This window comes from Pseudophryne corroboree, chromosome 7, assembly GCF_028390025.1.
Source record: "Pseudophryne corroboree isolate aPseCor3 chromosome 7, aPseCor3.hap2, whole genome shotgun sequence".
NCBI lineage: Eukaryota > Metazoa > Chordata > Amphibia > Anura > Myobatrachidae > Pseudophryne > Pseudophryne corroboree.
Window position 1 is genome coordinate 80,191 of NC_086450.1, and position 17,856 is coordinate 98,046.

General features: G+C 44.6%; 1 protein-coding gene across 1 annotated transcript in view; it reads left to right on the forward strand.

Annotated features, from left to right (window-relative positions):
• Positions 1-17,856, forward strand: part of LOC134943292 (caspase-10-like) — a 224,487-nt gene that overhangs the window by 74,089 nt on the left and 132,542 nt on the right. Inside the window, exon 3 of the mRNA XM_063932226.1 lies at positions 17,706-17,802. Coding sequence (XP_063788296.1) covers positions 17,706-17,802 — 97 coding nt within the window. The remainder of the gene's footprint in view (positions 1-17,705; positions 17,803-17,856) is intronic.

Here is a 17,856-nt window from a genome sequence, read left to right on the forward strand (position 1 = left end):
CATTCTTTGCCATTTGGCCTCTCCACAGCACTGAGGGTGTTCACCAAGGCAATGGCAGAGATGATGTTTCTCCTCCGCAAACAGGGAGTGAACATAATTCCGTACCTGGACGACCTGCTGATTAAGGCACCGTCCAGGGAGAGGTTGTTGGACAACATTGTCCTCTCAAAAAGACTACTCCGGCACCACGGGTGGTTTCTGAACCTACCAAAATCTCACCTGGTACCAACACGGAGGCTTCCGTTCCTGGGGATGATACTGGATACGGAGGCACAGAAGGTTTTCCTTCCATTGGAAAAGGCATTGGTATTCCAGTTGATGGTGCGGGATGTCTTCAAACTAACCCAGATATCTGTGCATCTCTGCATTCGCCTTCTGGGGAAGATGGTAGCCGTCTACGAGGCGCTACAGTACGGAAGGTTTCACGCAAGGCCCTTCCAGCTGGATGTGTTGGACAAATGGTCCGGATCGCATCTCCACATGCACCAGAGGATACGTCTGTCGCCAAGAGCCAGGGTTGCTCTTCTATGGTGGCTTCAGACTTCTTACATGACCGAGGGCCGAAGGTTCAGGATTCAAAATTGGATTCTGCTAACCGCAGACGCAAGCCTCAGAGGTTGGGGAGCAGTCACCCAGGGGGAACAGTTCCAAGGAAAATGGTCAAGTCAGGAAACCATTCTTCCGATCAACATTCTGGAACTAAGGGCCATATACAACGCCCTTCTACAGGCATCACATCTTCTTCAAGATCAAGCCATTCAAGTTCAGTCGGACAATGTGACGGCAGTAACGTACATAAACTGACAAGGTGGAACGAAGAGCAGAGCAGTAATGTCGGAGGTGACCAGAATTCTCCTCTAGGCAGAAAGACACGCGGTGGCGTTGTCGGCAATCTTCATTCTGGCACTAGACAACTGGGAAGCAAACTTCATCCGCAGACACGACATCCACCCAGGAGAGTGGGGCCTCCACCCGGAGGTGTCCGGGTGCTTGACACGTCGGTGGGGCATTCCACAAATCGACATGATGGCCTCTCGTCTAAACAAGAAGCTCCAGCGGTATTGTTCCAGGTCGAGGGACCCACAGGCAATGGCGGAGGACGCTCTGGCGTCCCCATGAATCAGATGGTGTATGTGTTTCAGCCACTTCCATTGATCCCAAAGATTCGGAAAAGAATAAAAAGGGAAAGGGTTCAAGCAATTCTCATTGCCCTGGACTGGCCAAGATGGGCTTGGTATGCGGATCTACTGGACTTGTTCCTGGAGGATCCGTGGCTTCTACCTCTTCGAGAGGATCTCCTGCAACAGGGGCCGTTCGTCTACCAAGACTTACCATGGCTACGTTTGACGGCATAGAAGTTGAGCATCAAATTCTTGCCCGGAAAGGAATTCTGGATAAGGTTATTCAGACTTTGATCCAAGCCAGAAAAGGGGTAACGTCTAAGAATTACCACTGTATTTGGAAGAAATACGTCTCTTGGTGTGAGAACCGGAAATTTCCTATGGTGGAATTTCAACTGGGCCGTTTTCTGCTTTTTCTGCAGTCAGGTGTGGATGTGGGCCTACGCCTGGGCTCCATAACAGTCCAGATTTTGGCCTTGTCCATTTTCTTCTAGAAACAACTGGCTTCCCTCCCTGAGGTTCAGACGTTCTTGAAGGGTGTTCTGCACATTCAACCGCCCGTTGTACCTCCCACGGCACCTTGGGATCTCAACGTGGTGTTGCAGTTCCTCCAATCGGAATGGTTGGAGCCCTTACAGGAGGTGGACGAAACGATTCTTACGTGGAAGACCATTACACTGTTGGCCCTGTCTTCAGCCGGGCGGGTGTTGGAACTGGGGGCATTTCTCACAGGAGCCCCTATTTTATTTTTCATGAAGATAGAGCTGAACTCGGAACTCTTCAGCAATTTCTTCCAAAGGTGGTGTCTGCGTTTCATATCATCCAACCTGTTGTGGTTCCGATGGTTACCGACACCTCCTCTACCTCAAACTCCCTGGATGTTGTGAGGGATTTGAAGGTGTATGTAAAGTGAACAGCTCGTCAAAGAAAATCGGACTCGCTGTTTGTTCTTTATGATCCCAATAAAATTGGGTGTCCTGCTTCAAAGCAGACAATTGCACGCTGGTCAGGCTTACTATCCAGCATGCTTATTCCACGGCAGGTTTGCCATGTCCAAAATCTGTACAGTCCCACTCGACTAGGTCAGTGGGTTCTTCCTGGGCGGCTGCCCGTGGTGTCTCGGCTTTTACAGCTCTGCCGAACAGCTACTTGGTCGGGTTCGAACACGTTTACTTTGACCAAACTGAAGGTCCTCAGAGGCCAATCAGTTCTGCAGAAACCTCCCCACTCTCCCACCTGGTTTGGAAGCTTTGGTACTTCCCCATGGTACTAATATGGACCCCAGCATCCTCTAGGACGTAGGAGAAAATAGGATTTAAATTACCTACCGGTAAATCCTTTTCTCGTAGTCCGTAGAGGATACTGGGCGCCCGCTCGGTGCTTCGTGTTTCCTGCCCTGTTACTTGGTTAATTATTGTTGTTTTTTCAGCTGTTGCTGTTCCTGTTCAAGTTTGGTTAGCATGGCTTTCCTCTTGTTGTGTGTGCTGGTTCGAATATCACCACTGTCCTTTCAGTCCTTCTCTCAAGGTATGTCCGTCTTCTCGGGCACAGTTTCCTAGACTGAGTCTGGTAGGAGGGGCATAGAGGGAGGAGCCAGCCCACATTATTGATTTCTTAAAGTACCCAAGGCTCCTAGTGGACCCGTCTACCCCATGGTATTAATGTGGACCCCAGTATCCTCGACTACGAGAAAATGATTTACGGGTAGGTAATTAAAATCCTATTTTCTCTAACGTCCTAGTGGATACTGGGGACTCCGTAAGGACCATGGGGAATAGACGGGCTCTGCAGGAGACATAGGCACTTTAAGAAATAATTTAGATTCTGGTGTGCTCTGGCTCCTCCCTCTATGTCCCTCCTCCAGACCTCAGTTTGAATCTGTGCCCGGACGAGCTGGGTGCTGTTCAGTGAGCTCTCCTGAGCTTGCTGTAAGAAAGTATTTTGTTAGGTTTTTTATTTTCAGGGAGCTCTGCTGGCAACAGACTCCCTGCATCGTGGGAAGAGGGGAGAGAAGCAGCCCTACTCTCTGAAGATAGGTCCTGCTTCTTAGGCTACTGGACACCATTAGCTCCAGAGGGATCGTACACAGGATCTCACCCTCGTCGTCCGATCCCAGAGCCGCGCCGCCGTCCCCCTCGCAGAGCCGGAAGACAGAAGCCGGGTGAGCATGAGAAGCAAGAAGACTTCGAAATCGGTGGCAGAAGACTCCGGTCTTCACCATTGCTCCCACAAACCTCACATACACCGGTCACTGTAAGGGGGCAGGGCGCGGGGGGGGGGGGGGGGGGGGCGCGCCCTGGGCAGCATTTGGACCTCTTTTTGGCAAAAGTGAACATATATACAGTTGGGCACTGTATATATGTATGAGACCCCGCCAAGAAAATGTATATTTAAGCGGGACAGAAGCCCGCCGTCGAGGGGGCGGGGCTTCTTCCTCAGCACTCACCAGCGCCATGTTTTTTCTCCACAGCACTGCTGAGGGGAAGCTGCCCAGTCTCTCCCCTGCAGTTACACGGTAGAAGAGGGTAAAAAGAGAGGGGGGGCACATAATTAGGCGCAAAAATCAATATAAGCAGCAGCTACTGGGTTAACATTAAGTTACTGTGCTATTCCTGGGTTAATAGCGCTGGGGTGTGTGCTGGCATACTCTCTCTCTGTCTCTCCAAAGGGCCTTGTGGGGGAATTGTCTTCAGATGAGCATTCCCTGAACGTGTGGTGTGTCGGTACGTGTGTGTCGACATGTCTGAGGTAAAAGGCTCCCCTAAGGAGGAGATGGAGCAAATGTGTGTGAGGGGTGTCTCCGTCGACAACGCCGACACCTGTTTGGATATGTGTAATTAAGTGCTAAGGTGAATTTATTGCACAAAAGATTAGGGAACAGACAGGGAATCTACCCATGTCTGTCCCTATGTCGCAGAGACCTTCAAGAGACTGCAGTTTCCCACAAAGAATTCTCAGGGAGTATCCTTTCCCTACTAGGGCCAGTATATGATGGGAATCTTCCCCTAGGGTGTCAAGTTTGCCCAAAAGGTAGCGCTGACTTAACAGCTATCCTCAGGGATCCTGCAGATAGCGTGCACATTCTGGTACACTACTCAGACCGGCGATTGTGTCGGCATGGGTTTATAGCGCTGTAGCAGCGTGGACAGGTACCTTATCAGCAGAGATTGAGACCCTAGTATGTATGTATATATATATATATATATATATATATACCAGGTATCCGAGACCAAAGAGATCTCAAAAGAGGGCACTCACCAGTCCAATAAATTAAAAGGCTTTTATTAGTTCATCGCAGTCATCAATAGATAGTCGACGTTTCGACATGCTGTTAGCTGGCATGCTGACTGGATGTCTGCGGTGACTGTCTTGAAAAAGACCTTATAGGTCGAAACGTCGACTATCTATTGATGACTGCGATGAACTAATAAAAGCCTTTTAATTTATTGGACTGGTGAGTGCCCTCTTTTGAGAACTCTTTGGTCTCGGATACCTGGTATATGTGAAACTCTCCTTGGGGTTTTTTGAGGAGCACCCCTATATATGGATTTTTCTGATGTGAGTGCGGACTTTCAAAGAAATTATATATATATATATATATATATATATATTAAAGATGCTGTCTTAGATATATATATATAAAAAACATGCCCAAAGAGACATTAGTCTACTGGGTTCTAGAGTCAACGCTATGTCGATTTCTGCTTGACGTGTCCTGTAGAATATGCAATGGACAGGTGATGCCGACTTAAGAGGCATATGGAAGGCTGAGGATTGTGTGGAGAAGGGATCTCGGACCTGGTCTCCACAGCTATAGCTGGTAATTCTGATCTTTTGCCTTATATTCCTGCACAGCCTAGGAAAGCACGACATTATCAAATGCAGCCTTTCGATCACAAAGAAACAAGAAAGTCCGAGGTGCGTCCTTTCTTGCCAGAGGCAGAGGCAGAGGAAAGAAGCTGCACAACACAGCTAGTTCCCAGGAACAGAAGTCCTCCCCGGCCTCTACAAAATCCACTGCATGTCGCTGGGGCTCCACAGGCGGAGCTAGGCCCGGTGGGGGCACGTCTTCGAAATTTCAGCCACAAGTGGGTTCACTCCCTGTTGGATCCCTGGGCAATAGATATTGTGTCTCAGGGATACAAGCTGGACTTCGAGGAGATGCCCCCTCACCGACGGCCCTGCCGGCTTCCCCCCACGAGAGGGAAATAGTGTTAACTGCAATTCACAAATTGTATCTTCAACAGGTGGTGGTCAAGGTTCCCCTCCTTCAACAAGGTAGGGGTTATTATTCGACCATGTTTGTAGTACCGAAACCGGACGGTTCGGTCAGACCCATATTGAATTTAAAATCCCTGAAAATGTACCTGAAAAGGTTCCGGTTCAAGATGGAATTGCTGAGAGCGGTCATCGCAAGCCTGGAAGGGGGGGATTTTATGGTGTCTCTGGACATACAGGATGCATACCTTCATGTCCCCATTTATCCACCTCCTCAGGCGTACCTCAGATTTGTGGTACAGGATTGTCATTACCAATTTCAGAACTCCACGGCTCCGAGAATATTTACCAAGGTAATGGCGGAAATGATGGTACTCCTGCGGAAGCAAGGGGTCACAATTATCCCATACTGGGACGATCTCATAAAAGCGAGGTCAAGAGAGCAGTTGCTGATCAGCGTAGCACGTTCTCTGGAAGTGTTACGGCAACACGGCTGGATTCTAAATATTCCAAAGTCGCAGTTGAGTCCTACGACTCGTCTGCCTTTCCTGGGCATGATTCTGGACACAGACCAGAAAAGGGTTTATCTCCCGATAGAGAAAGCTCAGGAACTCATGACACATCTTCAGATGCATCGGTTAATCACCCTATCCCCCAGGGCCAGGGTGTCTCTCCTGTGGTGGCTGCAGAGTGCTCACCTTCTCGAGGGCCGCAGATTCTGGTGACCACGGATGCAAGCCTCCGAGGGTGGGGGGCAGTCACACAGGGAAGAAATTTCCAAGGCCTGTGGTCAAGTCAGGAGACTTGCCTTCACATCAACATCCTGGAACTAAGGGCCATATACAACGCCCTACGTCAAGCGGAGACCCTGCTTCGCGACCAACCGGTTCTGATTCAGTCAGACAAAATCACCGCTGTGGCTCATGTAAACCGACAAGGCGGCACAAGGAGCAGGGTGGCGATGGCGGAAGCCACCAGAATTCTTTGCTGGGCGGAGAATCACGTAAGCACACTGTCAGCAGTGTTCATCCCGGGAGTGGACAACTGGGAAGCAGACTTCCTCAGCAGGCACGACCTCCACCCGGGAGAGTGGGGACTTCATCAAGAAGATTCCAAGTCGGTGGGAACTGCCACAGGTGGACATGATGGCATCCCGCCTCAACAAAAAGCTACAGAGGTATTGCGCCAGGTCAAGAGACCCTCAGGCGATAGCTGTGGACGCACTGGTGGCACCGTGGGTGTTCCAGTCGTTCTATGTATTTCCTCCTCTTCCTCTCATACCCAAGGTGCTGAGAATCATAAGAAGAAGAGAAGTGAGAACAATACTCATTGTTCCGGATTGGCCAAGAAGAACTTGGTATCCAGATCTGCAATAAATGCTCACAGAGGACCCGTGGCCTCTGCCTCTAAGACAGGACTTGTTGCAACTGGGGCCCTGTCTGTTCCAAGACTTACCACGGCTGCGTATGACGGCATGGCGGTTGAACGCCGGATCCTAGCAGAGAAAGGCATTCTGGATGAGGTTATTCCTACGCTGATAATGGCTAGGAAGGACGTGATAGCTCAACATTATCACCGTATATGGCGAAAATATGTTGCTTGGTGTGAGGCCAGGAATGCCCCTACGGAGGAATTCCAGCTGGGCCGTTTCCTTCACTTCCTGCAGTCACGAGTGACTTTGGGCCTAAAATTGGGTTCCATTAAGGTCCAGATTTCGGCCCTATCCATTTTCTTTCAAAAAGAGCTGGCTTCTCTACCTGAAGTTCAGACGTTTGTAAAGGGAGTGCTGCATATTCAGCCCCCTTTTGTGCCTCCAGTGGCACCTTGGGATCTTTACGTGGTGTTGAGTTTCCTGAAATCCCACTGGTTTGAACCACTCAAAACGGTGGAATTGAAATATCTCACGTGGAAGGTGGTCATACTACTAGCCTTGGCTTCGGCTAGGCGTATGTCAGAATTGGCGGCTTTGTCACATAAAAGCCCCTATCTGGTTTTCCATGCGGATAGAGCAGAATTGAGGACCCGTCCACAATTCCTGCCGAAAGTAGTTTCATCTTTTCATATAAACCAACCTATTGTGGTGCCTGTGGCTACTACTGACTTGGAGGATACCGAGTTGCTTGATGTGGTCAGGGCTTTGAAGGTTTATGTAGCCAGAACGGCTAGAGTCAGGAAAACGGAGTCGCTGTTTATCCTGTATGCATCCAACAAGCTGGGTGCTCCTGCTTCAAAGCAAACTATTGCTCGCTGGATCTGTGACACGATTCAGCAGGCTCATTCTGCGGCTGGATTGCCGCTGCCAAAATCAGTTAAGGCCCATTCCACTAGGAAGGTGGGCTCTTCTTGGGCGGCTCCCCGAGTGGTCTCGGCATTACAGCTGTGCCGAGCGGCTACTTGGTCAGGTTCAAACACTTTTGCAAAGTTCTATAAGTTTGATACCCTGGCTGAGGAGGACCTTGTGTTTGCTCAATCGGTGCTGCAGAGTCATCCGCACTCTCCCGCCCGTTTGGGAGCTTTGGTATAATCCCCATGGTCCTTACGGAGTCCCCAGCATCCACTAGGACGTTAGAGAAAATAAGATTTTACTCACCGGTAAATCTATTTCTCGTAGTCCGTAGTGGATGCTGGACATATGAAAAGGTCGACATGAGTTTTTTAACTTTTTTTTGTGTCGTTTTTTGCGTAAAGTGACTGGGAACCCCAATTAGTGCACCGCGTCCCCTCGCATGGCTCGCTTCACTCGCCATGCTTCGGGCATGGTGCCTTCGCTCCGATACCACTTCGCTCGGCACACTTTACCGTTCCAATCGTAGTCCATGTGGATCGTAAAGTATGGAAAAGTTCCCCAAAAGAAAAAAAAGTTTAAAAACGCATGTCGACATTTTCATGTGTCGACCTTTCATGTGTTGACCATTTTCATATGTCGACCATGTGTCCATGTCGACCATGTCAATGTCGACCAATAGTGGTCGACCTAATGACTGTCGACCATAACATGGTCGACCATGTGAACGGATACCATCTATCTTGCCCTGCTCTTCCGGGCAGAGTTTCTCTAACTGAGGTCTGGAGGAGGGACATAGAGGGAGGAGCCAGAGCACACCAGAATCTAAATTCTTTCTTAGAGTGCCCATGTCTCCTGCGGAGCCCGTCTATTCCCCATGGTCCTTACGGAGTCCCCAGCATCCACTACGGACTACGAGAAATAGATTTACCGGTAAGTAAAATCTTATTTTCTTCAAGGTCCATAGAAACCACAGGGCACCCACCTGACGCACCTTGCTTTGTAGGAGTTTCTTTTCTTGGTCACAGGTTCCCTTCTCTATTGCGTGAGAGTGTTTCTTGTGTGTACCAGTCTTCCTTCTCTCCTATCCAACCACCTACACCCCAGGGTCTGTCCCTGTGGATCCTATGGACCTTGAAGAAAACTCTTTTATTATTTCACTTGTTGTTCTGTGAGGAGACTGTGTGGGGTCCTGAGTTTGAGAACCTGTGCTATAGACCATCTATAGTGTTCCATATTAATCCTGTATTCCATACATTATGCAGTGTATAAAAATAGCAATATTCACATTAATGTCCAGGGTCGTTACTAGGTCCTTCTACCGCTCCTCTAGACTCCTGCACTTTCTCCAATGTCTCGCAGAGTGGGAGATTGTGGATTGCATCTGGAAACCCTCCTCTAGAAATCCTGCGTTTGCTACTGAGCACTGCACAGTTACTGCAATGTTTTCTTATTTGGCACAATTTATCATTCTTATTACTGGTTCCAGGAGCAGTAAGCAATCCGTGCCATTGTATCAGATAATATATTAGTGCCAGAGTATGAAAGTCACTATACATCTTACAAGTGTAGGTAAGTACTGGTACCTCCTGTCTGTATCTGATAATATATTAGTGCCAGAGTATGAAAGTCACTATACATCTTACAAGTGTAGGTAAGTACTGGTACCTCCTGTCTGTATCAGATAATATATTAGTGCCAGAGTATGAAAGTCACTATACATCTTACAAGTGTAGGTAAGTACTGGTACCTCCTGTCTGTATCAGATAATATATTAGTGCCAGAGTATGAAAGTCACTATACATCTTACAAGTGTAGGTAAGTACTGGTACCTCCTGTCTGTATCAGATAATATATTAGTGCCAGAGTATGAAAGTCACTATACATCTTACAAGTGTAGGTAAGTACTGGTACCTCCTGTCTGTATCAGATAATATATTAGTGCCAGAGTATGAAAGTCACTATACATCTTACAAGTGTAGGTAAGTACTGGTACCTCCTGTCTGTATCTGATAATATATTAGTGCCAGAGTATGAAAGTCACTATACATCTTACAAGTGTAGGTAAGTACTGGTACCTCCTGTCTGTATCTGATAATATATTAGTGCCAGAGTATGAAAGTCACTATACATCTTACAAGTGTAGGTAAGTACTGGTACCTCCTGTCTGTATCAGATAATATATTAGTGCCAGAGTATGAAAGTCACTATACATCTTACAAGTGTAGGTAAGTACTGGTACCTCCTGTCTGTATCAGATAATATATTAGTGCCAGAGTATGAAAGTCACTATACATCTTACAAGTGTAGGTAAGTACTGGTACCTCCTGTCTGTATCAGATAATATATTAGTGCCAGAGTATGAAAGTCACTATACATCTTACAAGTGTAGGTAAGTACTGGTACCTCCTGTCTGTATCAGATAATATATTAGTGCCAGAGTATGAAAGTCACTATACATCTTACAAGTGTAGGTAAGTACTGGTACCTCCTGTCTGTATCAGATAATATATTAGTGCCAGAGTATGAAAGTCACTATACATCTTACAAGTGTAGGTAAGTACTGGTACCTCCTGTCTGTATCTGATAATATATTAGTGTCAGAGTATGAAAGTCACTATACATCTTACAAGTGTAGGTAAGTACTGGTACCTCCTGTCTGTATCTGATAATATATTAGTGCCAGAGTATGAAAGTCACTATACATCTTACAAGTGTAGGTAAGTACTGGTACCTCCTGTCTGTATCAGATAATATATTAGTGCCAGAGTATGAAAGTCACTATACATCTTACAAGTGTAGGTAAGTACTGGTACCTCCTGTCTGTATCAGATAATATATTAGTGCCAGAGTATGAAAGTCACTATACATCTTACAAGTGTAGGTAAGTACTGGTACCTCCTGTCTGTATCTGATAATATATTAGTGCCAGAGTATGAAAGTCACTATACATCTTACAAGTGTAGGTAAGTACTGGTACCTCCTGTCTGTATCAGATAATATATTAGTGCCAGAGTATGAAAGTCACTATACATCTTACAAGTGTAGGTAAGTACTGGTACCTCCTGTCTGTATCAGATAATATATTAGTGCCAGAGTATGAAAGTCACTATACATCTTACAAGTGTAGGTAAGTACTGGTACCTCCTGTCTGTATCAGATAATATATTAGTGCCAGAGTATGAAAGTCACTATACATCTTACAAGTGTAGGTAAGTACTGGTACCTCCTGTCTGTATCTGATAATATATTAGTGTCAGAGTATGAAAGTCACTATACATCTTACAAGTGTAGGTAAGTACTGGTACCTCCTGTCTGTATCAGATAATATATTAGTGCCAGAGTATGAAAGTCACTATACATCTTACAAGTGTAGGTAAGTACTGGTACCTCCTGTCTGTATCAGATAATATATTAGTGCCAGAGTATGAAAGTCACTATACATCTTACAAGTGTAGGTAAGTACTGGTACCTCCTGTCTGTATCAGATAATATATTAGTGCCAGAGTATGAAAGTCACTATACATCTTACAAGTGTAGGTAAGTACTGGTACCTCCTGTCTGTATCTGATAATATATTAGTGCCAGAGTATGAAAGTCACTATACATCTTACAAGTGTAGGTAAGTACTGGTACCTCCTGTCTGTATCAGATAATATATTAGTGCCAGAGTATGAAAGTCACTATACATCTTACAAGTGTAGGTAAGTACTGGTACCTCCTGTCTGTATCAGATAATATATTAGTGCCAGAGTATGAAAGTCACTATACATCTTACAAGTGTAGGTAAGTACTGGTACCTCCTGTCTGTATCAGATAATATATTAGTGCCAGAGTATGAAAGTCACTATACATCTTACAAGTGTAGGTAAGTACTGGTACCTCCTGTCTGTATCAGATAATATATTAGTGCCAGAGTATGAAAGTCACTATACATCTTACAAGTGTAGGTAAGTACTGGTACCTCCTGTCTGTATCTGATAATATATTAGTGTCAGAGTATGATAGTCACTATACATCTTACAAGTGTAGGTAAGTACTGGTACCTCCTGTCTGTATCTGATAATATATTAGTGCCAGAGTATGAAAGTCACTATACATCTTACAAGTGTAGGTAAGTACTGGTACCTCCTGTCTGTATCAGATAATATATTAGTGCCAGAGTATGAAAGTCACTATACATCTTACAAGTGTAGGTAAGTACTGGTACCTCCTGTCTGTATCAGATAATATATTAGTGCCAGAGTATGAAAGTCACTATACATCTTACAAGTGTAGGTAAGTACTGGTACCTCCTGTCTGTATCTGATAATATATTAGTGCCAGAGTATGAAAGTCACTATACATCTTACAAGTGTAGGTAAGTACTGGTACCTCCTGTCTGTATCAGATAATATATTAGTGCCAGAGTATGAAAGTCACTATACATCTTACAAGTGTAGGTAAGTACTGGTACCTCCTGTCTGTATCAGATAATATATTAGTGCCAGAGTATGAAAGTCACTATACATCTTACAAGTGTAGGTAAGTACTGGTACCTCCTGTCTGTATCAGATAATATATTAGTGCCAGAGTATGAAAGTCACTATACATCTTACAAGTGTAGGTAAGTACTGGTACCTCCTGTCTGTATCTGATAATATATTAGTGTCAGAGTATGAAAGTCACTATACATCTTACAAGTGTAGGTAAGTACTGGTACCTCCTGTCTGTATCAGATAATATATTAGTGCCAGAGTATGAAAGTCACTATACATCTTACAAGTGTAGGTAAGTACTGGTACCTCCTGTCTGTATCAGATAATATATTAGTGCCAGAGTATGAAAGTCACTATACATCTTACAAGTGTAGGTAAGTACTGGTACCTCCTGTCTGTATCAGATAATATATTAGTGCCAGAGTATGAAAGTCACTATACATCTTACAAGTGTAGGTAAGTACTGGTACCTCCTGTCTGTATCTGATAATATATTAGTGCCAGAGTATGAAAGTCACTATACATCTTACAAGTGTAGGTAAGTACTGGTACCTCCTGTCTGTATCAGATAATATATTAGTGCCAGAGTATGAAAGTCACTATACATCTTACAAGTGTAGGTAAGTACTGGTACCTCCTGTCTGTATCAGATAATATATTAGTGCCAGAGTATGAAAGTCACTATACATCCTACAAGTGTAGGTAAGTACTGGTACCTCCTGTCTGTATCTGATAATATATTAGTGCCAGAGTATGAAAGTCACTATACATCTTACAAGTGTAGGTAAGTACTGGTACCTCCTGTCTGTATCAGATAATATATTAGTGCCAGAGTATGAAAGTCACTATACATCTTACAAGTGTAGGTAAGTACTGGTACCTCCTGTCTGTATCAGATAATATATTAGTGCCAGAGTATGAAAGTCACTATACATCTTACAAGTGTAGGTAAGTACTGGTACCTCCTGTCTGTATCTGATAATATATTAGTGTCAGAGTATGAAAGTCACTATACATCTTACAAGTGTAGGTAAGTACTGGTACCTCCTGTCTGTATCAGATAATATATTAGTGCCAGAGTATGAAAGTCACTATACATCTTACAAGTGTAGGTAAGTACTGGTACCTCCTGTCTGTATCAGATAATATATTAGTGCCAGAGTATGAAAGTCACTATACATCTTACAAGTGTAGGTAAGTACTGGTACCTCCTGTCTGTATCTGATAATATATTCGTGCCAGAGTATGAAAGTCACTATACATCTTACAAGTGTAGGTAAGTACTGGTACCTCCTGTCTGTATCAGATAATATATTAGTGCCAGAGTATGAAAGTCACTATACATCCTACAAGTGTAGGTAAGTACTGCTACCTCCTGTCTGTATCAGATAATATATTAGTGTCAGAGTATGAAAGTCACTATACATCTTACAAGTGTAGGTAAGTACTGGTACCTCCTGTCTGTTTCAGATAATATATTAGTGCCAGAGTATGAAAGTCACTATACATCTTACAAGTGTAGGTAAGTACTGGTACCTCCTGTCTGTATCAGATAATATATTAGTGCCAGAGTATGAAAGTCACTATACATCTTACAAGTGTAGGTAAGTACTGGTACCTCCTGTCTGTATCTGATAATATATTAGTGTCAGAGTATGAAAGTCACTATACATCTTACAAGTGTAGGTAAGTACTGGTACCTCCTGTCTGTATCAGATAATATATTAGTGCCAGAGTATGAAAGTCACTATACATCTTACAAGTGTAGGTAAGTACTGGTACCTCCTGTCTGTATCAGATAATATATTAGTGCCAGAGTATGAAAGTCACTATACATCTTACAAGTGTAGGTAAGTACTGGTACCTCCTGTCTGTATCAGATAATATATTAGTGCCAGAGTATGAAAGTCACTATACATCTTACAAGTGTAGGTAAGTACTGGTACCTCCTGTCTGTATCTGATAATATATTAGTGCCAGAGTATGAAAGTCACTATACATCTTACAAGTGTAGGTAAGTACTGGTACCTCCTGTCTGTATCAGATAATATATTAGTGCCAGAGTATGAAAGTCACTATACATCTTACAAGTGTAGGTAAGTACTGGTACCTCCTGTCTGTATCAGATAATATATTAGTGCCAGAGTATGAAAGTCACTATATATCTTACAAGTGTAGGTAAGTACTGGTACCTCCTGTCTGTATCAGATAATATATTAGTGCCATAGTATGAAAGTCACTATACATCCTACAAGTGTAGGTAAGTACTGGTACCTCCTGTCTGTATCTGATAATATATTAGTGCCAGAGTATGAAAGTCACTATACATCTTACAAGTGTAGGTAAGTACTGGTACCTCCTGTCTGTATCAGATAATATATTAGTGCCAGAGTATGAAAGTCACTATACATCTTACAAGTGTAGGTAAGTACTGGTACCTCCTGTCTGTATCTGATAATATATTAGTGCCAGAGTATGAAAGTCACTATACATCTTACAAGTGTAGGTAAGTACTGGTACCTCCTGTCTGTATCAGATAATATATTAGTGCCAGAGTATGAAAGTCACTATACATCTTACAAGTGTAGGTAAGTACTGGTACTTCCTGTCTGTATCTGATAATATATTAGTGCCAGAGTATGAAAGTCACTATACATCTTACAAGTGTAGGTAAGTACTGGTACCTCCTGTCTGTATCTGATAATATATTAGTGCCAGAGTATGAAAGTCACTATACATCTTACAAGTGTAGGTAAGTACTGGTACCTCCTGTCTGTTTCAGATAATATATTAGTGCCAGAGTATGAAAGTCACTATACATCTTACAAGTGTAGGTAAGTACTGGTACCTCCTGTCTGTATCAGATAATATATTAGTGCCAGAGTATGAAAGTCACTATACATCTTACAAGTGTAGGTAAGTACTGGTACCTCCTGTCTGTATCAGATAATATATTAGTGCCAGAGTATGAAAGTCACTATACATCTTACAAGTGTAGGTAAGTACTGGTACCTCCTGTCTGTATCAGATAATATATTAGTGCCAGAGTATGAAAGTCACTATACATCTTACAAGTGTAGGTAAGTACTGGTACCTCCTGTCTGTATCTGATAATATATTAGTGCCAGAGTATGAAAGTCACTATACATCTTACAAGTGTAGGTAAGTACTGGTACCTCCTGTCTGTATCAGATAATATATTAGTGCCAGAGTATGAAAGTCACTATACATCTTACAAGTGTAGGTAAGTACTGGTACCTCCTGTCTGTATCTGATAATATATTAGTGCCAGAGTATGAAAGTCACTATACATCTTACAAGTGTAGGTAAGTACTGGTACCTCCTGTCTGTATCAGATAATATATTAGTGTCAGAGTATGAAAGTCACTATACATCTTACAAGTGTAGGTAAGTACTGGTACCTCCTGTCTGTATCAGATAATATATTAGTGCCAGAGTATGAAAGTCACTATACATCTTACAAGTGTAGGTAAGTACTGGTACCTCCTGTCTGTATCTGATAATATATTAGTGCCAGAGTATGAAAGTCACTATACATCTTACAAGTGTAGGTAAGTACTGGTACCTCCTGTCTGTATCTGAAGCACCGCCAGTGGACTACTGATGACTTTAAGAAGGTCTTTTAGGCTGACAAATCAAAAGAGTTCGTAACGCAGGGATATTGGGCCTAATTCAGACCTGCTCGCAGCATCAAATTTGTTAGTTAATGGGCAAAAGCATGTGCAGTGCAGGTGGGGCAGATGTAACATGTGCAGAGAGAGTTAGATTTAGGTGTGGTGTGTTCAATCTGAAATCTAAATTGCAGTGTAAAAATAAAGCAGCCAGCATTTACCCTGCACAGAAACAATATAACCCACCCAAAGCTAACTCTCTCTGCACATGTTACATCTGCCCCTTCCCCTTGCAGCACGCATGGTTTTACCCATTAGCTAACAAATTTGCTGTGATCAGGTCTGACTTAGGCCCTCTGTGCACTGCTGGGTAGGGGAAAGGAGGCTCCCTTGGTGTGTGGTGTTATTTACTACAAGCAGCCGTTTCCTGGGGTGTTTAAGACCACAATATAAAAGGGCAATGCTTATAACAGAAAACACTCCACTGGTAAATAAACTCAGCTGTCAAACACGGAGGGGGAGTATGGTGGGCTGCGATTCTTTTCTTGATCCCAAGACGGCGACTGGCAGAAAGTGAACCAAAAGAGCTACCACAGCAGCTGCATCCACGGTAGTTACGCCACTGATCGCCCGCAGAGCACCCTCACTCAGCTTAGCCTACGTGTGTGCACGTCTGATACCACTGTCAGCCACATGTGCATCCCCTCAGTGTTTCATCACTCAGGATTAGGAAGTGCCAGGAACAAAGGCTGACTAGTTGCCATAGTAACAGTATGATCATTGTAACCTTTGGTGCACCTGGTGGGGGTGACATAACCTTTGGTGCACCTGGTGGGGGTGACATAACCTTTGGTGCACCTGGTGGGGGTGACATAACCTTTGGTGCGCCTGGTGGGGGTGACATAACCTTTGGTGCGCCTGGTGGGGGTGACATAACCTTTGGTGCACCTGGTGGGGGTGACATAACCTTTGGTGCACCTGGTGGGGGGTGACATAACCTTTGGTGCACCTGGTGGGGGGTGACATAACCTTTGGTGCACCTGGTGGGGGGTGACATAACCTTTGGTGCGCCTGGTGGGGGGTGACATAACCTTTCGTGCACCTGGTGGGGGGTGACATAACCTTTGGTGCACCTGGTGGGGGGTGACATAACCTTTGGTGCACCTGGTGGGGGTGACATAACCTTTGGTGCACCTGATGGGGGTGACATAACCTTTGGTGCACCTGGTGGGGGGTGACATAACCTTTGGTGCGCCTGGTGGGGGGTGGGTGACATAACCTTTGGTGCACCTGGTGGGGGGTGACATAACCTTTGGTGCACCTGGTGGGGGGTGACATAACCTTTGGTGCACCTGGTGGGGGTGACATAACCTTTGGTGCACCTGATGGGGGTGACATAACCTTTGGTGCACCTGGTGGGGGGTGACATAACCTTTGGTGCACCTGGTGGGGGGTGACATAACCTTTGGTGCACCTGGTGGGGGTGACATAACCTTTGGTGCACCTGGTGGGGGGTGACATAACCTTTGGTGCACCTGGTGGGGGTGACATAACCTTTGATGCGCCTGGTGGGGGTGACATAACCTTTGGTGCACCTGGTGGGGGGTGACATAACCTTTGGTGCACCTGGTGGGGGTGACATAACCTTTGGTGCACCTGGTGGGGGGTGACATAACCTTTGGTGCACCTGGTGGGGGTGACATAACCTTTGGTGCACCTGGTGGGGGTGACATACCCCTGCAAGAGCTAAACTCTTATAACTGTTTGTAAATAAATGCTGCATTTCGTATAGCTGGAGTTGCAACGTTGCCAGTTCGCATAGTGCTGTCGGTTTAGTGCTTCGAGCGCTATTTCTCCACCAGGTTCATGGAAGGATAATAGTATATAGTTACTGTTACATTATTCTTTGCACCACATAATATGCTTTCTACTTTTGTTAAATATGATCCATTTGTCTTTTGTAACAAAACAGACGAATGCTTTTTGAGCTTTATGAAAATATCACCAACGATGACCTAAAGACTATTATATACCTCTTGAAGCTTCCACCCAAGTTCAAAGAAAACAAGGTGAGACTAATAACACGTTATTTCACCATTATTTATAAGTACAGTTCATAAATC